Source organism: Saccostrea echinata, unplaced genomic scaffold (assembly GCF_033153115.1).
Source record: "Saccostrea echinata isolate AGI-Se365-2 ecotype Australia unplaced genomic scaffold, CSIRO_AGI_Sech_v1 ptg000056l, whole genome shotgun sequence".
Lineage (NCBI taxonomy): Eukaryota > Metazoa > Mollusca > Bivalvia > Ostreida > Ostreidae > Saccostrea > Saccostrea echinata.
Genome location: NW_026889805.1, coordinates 21,281,453 through 21,291,465, shown reverse-complemented (window position 1 = coordinate 21,291,465; position 10,013 = coordinate 21,281,453). Strand labels below are relative to the sequence as shown.

At 33.4% G+C, this 10,013-nt stretch overlaps 1 protein-coding gene across 1 annotated transcript in view; it reads left to right on the top strand.

Annotated features, from left to right (window-relative positions):
* Positions 1-111: 111 nt before the first annotated feature.
* LOC133173952 (uncharacterized) overlaps positions 112-10,013 on the top strand; it is a 58,782-nt gene continuing 48,880 nt past the window's right edge. The window contains exons 1-11 of the mRNA XM_061309015.1: positions 112-218; positions 372-430; positions 1,855-1,950; positions 2,202-2,271; positions 2,416-2,490; positions 2,773-2,849; positions 3,416-3,534; positions 4,030-4,174; positions 6,642-6,829; positions 7,083-7,179; positions 9,254-9,381. Of these exons, the coding sequence (XP_061164999.1) occupies positions 157-218; positions 372-430; positions 1,855-1,950; positions 2,202-2,271; positions 2,416-2,490; positions 2,773-2,849; positions 3,416-3,534; positions 4,030-4,174; positions 6,642-6,829; positions 7,083-7,179; positions 9,254-9,381 (1,116 nt within the window). The 5' untranslated portion in view covers positions 112-156. The remainder of the gene's footprint in view (positions 219-371; positions 431-1,854; positions 1,951-2,201; positions 2,272-2,415; positions 2,491-2,772; positions 2,850-3,415; positions 3,535-4,029; positions 4,175-6,641; positions 6,830-7,082; positions 7,180-9,253; positions 9,382-10,013) is intronic.

The window sequence follows — 10,013 nt, the reverse complement described above, 5'->3', positions numbered from 1 at the left end:
ATTGTTGAATTTCTTTGCTGTCCACATTATGGTGCTGAACTATAAAACCAAAATGTGAATGAGGAATATGATTTTCTTTAATCCCTGTAGTAGTTTTGCATTTGGAATCAATGTTTAATTTGTAAATATTTTTCACAGGATGAGCTAGAATATTCAATGTCTTCCACAGTGGTTTTAACTGAAGTTGAGCATCAGGCTCATCCCTCAGAAGATAATGAGTAAGATTTCAGTTCATAACAATATTTTGATCATAAAAAGTAATAATATTCTTCAAGTGCATATTTAAAAAGTGAGTTTTAAAAGAGGGTTTTATTTACATTTATTTATTTTGCGTGAAAGATGGATATTAAATGACTCTGATTTTTTTTCAGGCCTGAGGAGTATAGAGAAGCAGAACTAATAACATTTGACAACTGCTGCAAGGGCATAGGTATTTTAGTATTATCCTCTTGTTGTTTTATTTCAAGCAAATGTAACAGTCCCAGCTAAGATGTATTTATTCTGTTAAGTCAGGAAATGTCAGTCAAATCGCACTAATCACTATATACAGGGTATTTTCACACCATGTGATTCTCGCCTATTCACACTTGCAAACATTTTAAGTTATATTTACAGACACTTTCTTTCATTTGTAAGGAATTTATTGTACAGAGAGGCGTGGCAGTCGAGTTGACTGCGACGAGACTGTCACGCCTCTCTGTACAAAAAAATCCCTTACAAACAAAAGAAAGTGTCTGTAAATGTCTTGTGTCATGGTCATTTGCATAGTCACTCCTTCAGCACCAATCTGCACGCGACATTACATCACAGGCCTTGGTCCATTGTAAGTGTACATGGTGTTCAAACAAAGCAGAAAGTACGAAGGAGATGGTTGCATTGAAAAATCAGCGATGTTAAACAAGTGTGCAATTGTATTTGATGGATTAATTTAAGCAGTATGAGTACTTCAAAAACCGTAATATACACAGGCACAATACTGGAAACTTTGATCCGTCCGCACTTTGATCCGCTACATTACTTTTACTAGGAATATGCTTGCATGTCCTGAGGAAATCTGAGTCAAGTACTGTAGCCACATGTCAGAATTATGGAATGTAGTGTGAAAGAGTCCAAATACATGCATATACGAACATGTATCCGTTTGCATGTAACTCAAGGAAATGCACATGTTTTCAATATTGTCACATTTCAATTACAATTAATGTATCTGTTTTAATTTGAATACATGAAATTCTGTGTATTTTTAAAATTTTTTGTTTAAAGCAGTTAACTGAGTTTCCATGTATTCCTCTTGAAAATGGTTCTCATGTATGCATTTTCAGATTGAAGGGAGGGGGTTGAATTTTGTGAGGTTTCTCATGTTTCCTCTGCATAGGTTGTATATACTTACAGAAGTTGAAGAAAAAATATTCAAAAAGTATTGAGTTCTTTTGGAAGTTATTGTACAGTAGATTGGAAGTTATTGTATGACTAAGCTCCACCCCCTAGAAGTTATAGTACGTTGGAATTCAGCCAACGCTTTTCTATCTGATTTAAAGTATGGCTAACATCGAAAAAAAAAAAGTACCACACCATGACACAACCTGTTTTAAATTCCCCCAAGTGCAGTTATATCTAAGAGATAATGTTGTTTACTTTGAATTGGCTTTGTTTTGAATTCACCCATTTGCTTCAAGGGTTAAAAGGGCAAAATAGAATGGAGGCAAAAATTTCCATGTATACAGTAAATTGTATTAACTTTTGCTTGGTTTGTGTAGACATTTAAATGCACCTGCTTTTAAGTAAAAAAAACTCCAAAATATAAGTATAGATGTGTGTTGTGAAATGTTGCAGTGTTGTTGTTTTTCTTGTCAGGGATCAAGATCTGTGGTGGATGTAGCAGAGACGGACGAGAGGTCAATGGGATTTTTATCAAGAGAATTTTCCCTGGAGGTCTGGCAGATCAAGATGGTAACAATGAACATTGAGATTTTGCATATTTTAATGTTAATAAAGCTAGAAAGATGCAGATTTTTTATTTGACTTGAGTCACGTATTAGGTTATTATTGTTTCTATTTTGATTTGTCATCTTCAAGGAAGAAATAAAGAATTCACACAGTTTTGCTAATTTATTTCATAGTAACTTAAGAAAGGTCAACATTATAGGTATCCATTGTATTTAGTTGTATAATTTACCAATACAAAACTTGACTTTTTACAGGTAGATTACAACAAGGTGATGAAATTTTGTCTGTCAATGATGAAAGTTTTCAAGGAATAACAAATGACAGGTTGGTATCCTTAATCAGCCCAGGAATAAAAAAACCATCTGCAAAATGACTAGATTAATTAAGTCAAATTTCAGCAAAATTTATAAGCAGAGGAGAAAGGAATATTTGTTTGGGGTAACAAATTCTATGCTGTAATATCTTCAGAGCAGTGTCTATTTTGCGGCAAGCATCGGCATCTAACCATGTGGAGATGGCGGTGGCTCGGGATGAACAATCAAAGTAGGTTTTTTTTTAAATTGATTGATGATTATTTTATGCAAGCACAGTATGATTTCTTTAAAAAGCATTTGTAATTTTACTGTTTCAGTTGTATGTTTGTTTCTTTTAAAACTTTCATAATTATACAGCTTCAGTTTTATGTAAAATATGTTGTTTAGTTTTTGTTGTGTTTCCAAAAAAAAAAACACAACATAGTATCAAATGAATATAGATTAAATACTCAAGTGTGAATTAACCAGATATGCTTTGTGAAAGTTTTAAGGTCCTATTTACATTTAACAGGGCAGAATTTTTGGAAATTCTAGAGAAACAAAATGGAATGAGCTTTCCGTGCACCCCAGTTCCAGTGGAATCCCATGGTAGGTGTAAATTTCATTCAAAAAATTGCAACAAATGTAGAAAATTAAACAGGATAGTTTAAAAGAAAATGATGTGGTGAATTTTCCTATGTTTTATGATGTAAAATGTGGCTGAAAAGTGTGAAGTGGTGGTGGTGAGTGGGTGGATGGGGGTGGGGTGTAGACATTTAAAATACAATGAAAAATGTATTCAGCATAAAAACACACACAGATATACCAAACTAATCCAAAAGCCAGAATCAATCTGTTTATAACCCAGTAAATGTGTGAATGTCAACATGTATAAAAAGTGTTTTACTTTATGCAAGCTAAGTACATGTAATAATCTTTTTACTGGTAATGAGATACATGTACAGGTATTTACCAATTTATGATACATTGATTGATTTACCTGTAAGAAGATCATTTTTAATAGGGCACATATTTTCATATTATTGTCATTTGTGACTAAAACTATCATAAAATGAATGCATAAAAAAGACGCTTCCTGGGAAAACTGAAAACAAATATTTTTAAAAAATATGTATATCAAACTATATGTTTATATAAAAAGAAAATATTTACAGGAAAAAAAGACATTTCAAAAGCAATTTTGATGAATGGGTCATCAGACAATGACAGGAGTTCCTGTAGTTCTCCAAGATACTTCATGGAAACAAGTCCCCAGCATTCACCCAGGGAGGAGGTCAGTTTCTGGATGACTTTATTTAACATTGTTTAAATGACCTGCTGCTTGTAAAGCCTGAAATATCAAGTAACATTGAATGTCACATTTTTTTCAGTATTCTTTCATTAAACAAAAAGTATCATTTAAAGCTTAAATGTGTCCTTTTTTTTAAGGAAAAAATCCTGGGTTTTTTTTCTCATTTTATTGCATTTTTCTCAGAAGCAAAGGTGAATGTACTGTTTCAAAAAACTGATAAAGGTTCAAATAATTAAAGTAATGTATAATATAATCCTTTAAATTTTTCTTTAAGGAATATGAAAGCTTCAATTTCTCCTACTAATTTGTAAGCATCTTCAAATAGTGTTATGTAGATTCAGGATTTTGTGAATGATACATATTGAGTCAGGTTGGGCTGAGAGTACAAAGGTGTAATAAGAATCCAAAGATGTGAACTGCGACTCATGTGAGCATTGTGGTCCATGGGCCTCTTCTTTATGTCTTTTTCTTCCCTAGATCATACACCACCACAGAACTAACCAGGATCATATAGTCCCTGATAGTTTTCCTTCCACAAGAGAGACACATCAACTTCCAGGACATTTTATTTCAAATGGCAGACACTTAATACCAAGCATGGCATCCACACCCCATGACAAAGGTAAGTCCACATGGATTTATCTTCTTTTACTTTCAGTTTCTTGATTACTTGATTCATTATCATCGATTTTAATTAGGTTTGTTTCTTTGAGATCAGTTAAATCCTGTATAGCAGATTACTTGTTTAGATGCTAATTTTGGTGATTAATTCTTTATTAAAAACAGATGATACAAACAAAAAATGGATGCCCAGATTCATATATACAGTGCAGTCTCGTTATTACGGTGACGGTTTTATAAGATAGAACGCTTATTACTTTGTAAATTCAAAGCACAAAACCATTTCTTAACAAATCTATACAAAATAGAACTGTTTATTACGATGTCCTAAAATGCCGGGACTCGGTATTACGATGTAAAAATTCTGTCCAAATAATTTTTCACTCCGTGTTTATTCAGTGCTGATCGATGGTAGACACGGAGACGCTAAATAAACATTGAAACACCCGTGCTCTGACAGAGTGTTAACCTACAGACCGGTTAGGTGATTAGTGATGCTTGACTGCACACATCTCGACTGTTCTAGGTCAGCAGAACTGGAGACATCGTGTCAAAGCCATTCTTAAACAATTAAACTGTTTATTTATAAATGTAGTCTCTAGTTTATCTATCTCTGTAAAGTTTATTTTATCTTTTATACTTTGGTCAATAAATAAAATTTATTTATTAAATAAAAGGTTACATTTAATCTTGTGCATGTACGTTAAACACGTATTGTGTAATTTTGTTTCCAATTTAACTGCGGTAATGGACAGCTCGGGTATCAGACATAATTTGGGCCAAATTTGAACTTCACTTACGTTTCAACAGCTTGGATTATGTCTTTGACTACCTCACAGGTGTCAGCAGAAATTCAACTCAATAATTGCTGAACTGCTAATTGAACTCTGTTGAGTTATTTAAACAATCAAATTTATTTTGACATATAGCTTGTGTATTGTCAAATTCTGTCCATAAATATGCCAGTCACACTGCCCTTTTTCATCAGTTGTTCACTGCTGCTCTAAGATCATTGAACACCCAAAAGCTCACTAAAAATTGTTGTTGTTATGTAGTAACGACTCTAAATTTAATACGAAGACAGCTTATTGAAATTTTTACGAACACATTATCTAGAGAGTCGGAAACGAAAGTAAAAGGAAATGGCGGTAGATAAATTAAGATCGCCGAAGTTTTTTATAAGAAATATGCATATTTCTTTTAAAATGAAGGAAATAGAAGAAATATCATCATGAAGATATCTATTCAAGATAAGTTGTTAATAAATTATATGTGTTAGCGTTTTAATTAAGAATTGGAACAGAAGAAGGGAACAAAACGGCAAAAATACACCTCAAACAAAAATAACAAGCTTTGAAAACGATGTTTTTATGGATTTCATTGGGGACCTTTATTACGTTGCCCTCGGTATTACGATATTTTCCCGTGACAAAATGAACATCGTAATAATGAGACCGCATTGTATTTTTGAGCATATTTTGGTTGTAAATGATGCAAATATAAAAATTCTAAATTTCTTTGATGTTAAATTCTACCTTTTTGCTGTTATCCTTGTAAATCTATACAACTTTTCATCACTTTTTATGACATTATTGTGAAACTTTGAATGAAAAATTAAAATCTTTGCAGCTAAACTTATTCATTTTACTGGTATTAACATGGCTTTTATTGTTATTATGCCCTTGGAAGAAGGGAGGGCATATTGCTTTGCTGCTGTCTGTCGGTCGGTCGGTCCACCAACAGTTTCAATTTCGAGATTGCACATACTGAAATAAAATTTGGTATACAGATTTATCATAAGAATATCTAAGTCAAGTTTTGTTTTGGGTACAATCAAGCAATTTTTGACAGAGTTATGCCCCTTGGACCTAGAAAAGTTCCATTTATTTGCAGTTTCCGTTCATTTTCTTCGCAGAGGTTGCACATACTGAAATGAAATTTGGAATGCAGATTTATCATAAGAATACCTAGGTCAAGTTTTGTTTTGGGTATGATTGAGCAGTTTTTGACAGAGTTATGCCCCTTGGACTTAAAAAAATTCCAATTATTTGCAATTTCTATTCATTTTCTTCACAGAGGTTGCACATACTAAACTGAAATTTGGTATACAGATTTATCATAAGAATATCTAGGTCAAGTTTTGTTTTGGGTACGATCGAGCAATTTTTGACAGATTTATGCCCTTTGGACCTTGAAAAATTCCAATTATTGGGGGAGGGGCATAAGTGTTTCACAAACATCTCTTGTTTTCATGATTTTTTAGAAAAAGTTATCATCTGTCCTTAAGTTGTAATTTCTTTTTTATAAGGTCTTATCCAAATGTTATTTTGATTAGCAATATTCTGAGTACCATACCTTATAATGGCTAACTTTTATGACATACACTGTACATTGTACATCAAATCTATGAAAAGATTTTACATTGGTCTGAAATGAAAGCACTTGAACATGAAAATTTGTTTGAACAGGTAGAAAGATGAATGACAACCGTCCAACCATCTACTCTGTAGATCCCTCCCCAGTGCAAGGAAGCATGACCTCTGACCCTTTCACATCTGTAACATCCAACGAATCATCAAGATACAGAAACACATCAAAATCAAGAAAGTTGTCTTTGGATCCAACTGTAAGACTGAAGATTGAAAAACTAGAGGTGGTAGGTAGCCAGCATTTTAAAATAAAATGTTCAAAAATTTCTGTGCAAATTATTTACATGCATGTATCTCTCATTATACTCAGTGATATGAAATTGTAGAAAATATGTAGTTTTGATATCAGAAAAGAGCATGCTTAATAAATAAATTGTCCCTTTGTCTTAAATAATGAGAAATAACTTTGAAAGACTTTGCATGATTTGTATCATTTTGTCACATAAATGGATTTATTTTGTTCACTTCTTATACTAAAAGGCACTACAGTACCTTGGTCTGGAGCCCTCGGGGGAACAAGGAGCCAGTCTTAGAGAACAACTAAAGGTAGACTCCTCAGGAACGGTCAGTTATGGAGGTAAGGTCAACATTATAACAGTTAACATTAGATAATATACAGTTATTGACTGGGTATGAGGGCAACATATGATTTGTTGGTCCTGAAGATGAAAATGTTGCCTGAGGCCACAAGCCAAGGGCATCATTTTCACCTTCAGGTCCAACAAATTATATGTTGCCCAAATCCCTGTCTATAACTGTTTTGTTATACCCTTCACTTAAGATAGAACATATTTTGGCTTTTTAAATAAAAATGACAACAACAAAGATAAGAAGAATAAATCATTAAATTATTATATCACAGAAATTATTTATCACAAAACATTTTTTTCCCATGACGCCATCTTTCAAAAGCATGCACAGTAACTCTTGAAACTTTGACTATTTCTGTGCCACCAATATTGAATGACAACTAATTACTTGTGATGTAGCAGTGACGTTGCAGTCTAACAATTCTTATGTTGGACTGACAGACCAGTCAACAATGAAATTGTTAGACCAATGAAAAAAAATGTTTGCTTTGTTGAACTTTTTATTATAATAATAAATATATAGAAAGAAATTTATAAGGGTATAACAATACTGTTGAATGGCTCAGTAAAACACACTTAAAGCAAAGTGCCAGAGATATACAATTTTGATTCATTATGAACATAATTCTCAATATTTGTTATGTTCATAATACATTTCAAAACCATGGGAAATGAAAATCGCTTCACTGTAAGCATGAATTCATCATTTGTGTGCTTACCATAACCATGTTTTACTGTATGTGATTCTCAGGTTTAACTGTACAGAAAATTACCTTCTCATAATGTTAGCCCTTGTAAAACAAACTGGGTACTACATATAGGAGTTTCTCTGTGTTCATTCATTGACTGTGCAAATCTTGTCTGGGCAATAACTTGTCATGAAAAAACATTAAATGATCAAAGATTGCTTTTGACCTAAGCATGTGTTTTGACCCTGTCTCAAGGTTTATAGAGAAAGTTCAAAGGTATAGAATTTGTTACAAAAAGTCTTTCAAAATCTCCTGAAGAACCACTGGACCAGAAAAGCTGAAACTTATGTGGAAGCATCCTGGGGTAGTGTAGATTCTAAATTGTTAAGATCATGACCCCCCGGGGGTAGGGCGGGGCCACAATAGGGAATCCAAGTTTTATATTGAAATATATAGAAAAAATCTTTCAAAATCTTCTTCTGAAGAACCACTAGACCAGAAAAGCTGAAACTTATGTGGAAGCATCCTGGGGTAGTGTAGATTCTAAATTGTTAAAATTATGATCCCTGGGGGTAGGGTGGGGCCACAATAATGAATCTTATTTTTACATTGAAATACCTGTATATACGAAAAATCTTTAAAGATCTCCTTTTTAAGAACCACTGGGCCAGAAATACTGAAATTTATGTGGAAGCGTCCTGGAGTAGTGTAGATTACGAATTGTTAAAAACATGATCCTTGGGGATAGGATGGGGCCACAATAGGTATTACATGGGGGAAAGTCTGTTGAAGAACAGCAGGGCTAAATTACTCAGGTGAGTGTTGTGGCCCATGGGCCTCTTGTTCTCTTTCCTTTTTATTCATGTTCTTTGAAAATTTCTAGAATATGATTCCCTGCTTTAAGCGACCACCATTTAGAATTTTTCCTTGATAGGTCAGATAATACAGATTTGACTGTATTTTAGCAACAAAAAGAGCTCAAGAAAATTTTGTCCCTGAAACCATCTTTGCTAGCAAAGTATTTCTGATACACTACTTCCTCTCAAACCTTTGTCCTGTCAAATTCTTTCTTTTCCCCTGAGATGTGATTGGATCAATTGATTTTGCTGGACCAATCAAAGAAGACTTGCATTCTTGTTGGGTTTTCTCACTTTAGATTGTAGATCTGTGTGTGGATGGCAAAATACTCATTTACTAATCAAGCCAGAACAAATAACATAAATAAAGGTTAAAGTATATGATGGCAGGATTAAATCTGTATATTGTATTTTAGATACATGTTAACCTGATCTAAGCATGCTTTACTGGGGTATTTGTTCCCTTAGGCCATTTAGTCCAGCTCTTGTTTACTTGTTTTTCCTGCAATCTACAGATTTTGTAGCTGTTGTCAGAGACGTGTTTAAAGAAGAGCTTCTGAAGAAAAGAATTGATCCACGTGCCATGCTGTTTGCTGCTAATGATATTACAGATATAGTGGAGCCACCACCTTTCAGATACTCAGTAAGTGTTATTCTTTTATTTTCATAACTAACATGTAATTATATGTTTGTTGAGAATCTCCTCTACTCTTGATGAAATTTTTAAATTTTTTGGATTCAAAGTGCATAGAATTCAGTAAAATATGTATATTTAGCTTACCTGAGCTGAAGGCTCAAATGAGCTTTTTTGATTAAAACTTGTCCCTTGTCTGTCGTTGTAATTGTAGTTATTGTTGTTGTAAACTTTTCAAATTTTCATCTTCTTCTCCAGAACCACTGTGTCAATTTCAACCAAACTTGGCACAGAGTAAAGGGGATTCAATTTTGTTCAAATGAAGGACCACACCCCCTTCCAAGAGGAGATAATTAAGAAATAGTTAAAATGGGTAGGGTAATTTAAAAATCTTCTTAAGAACCAGTGGGCCAGAAGAAAGGAAACTTATGTGAGAGCTTTCTGGGGAAGTGCAGATTCAAGTTTGTTCAAATCATGACCCCTGGGAAGAGGGTGGAGCCACTATGGGCAATCAAAGTTTTACATAGGAATACATAGGAAAAATCTTTAAAAATTTTCTTCTCAAGAACATCAAAGTCATGATGATTAGTCATCATGTATGGCAGCATCCTCAAATAGTGTAGATATACTTTTATTCAAAT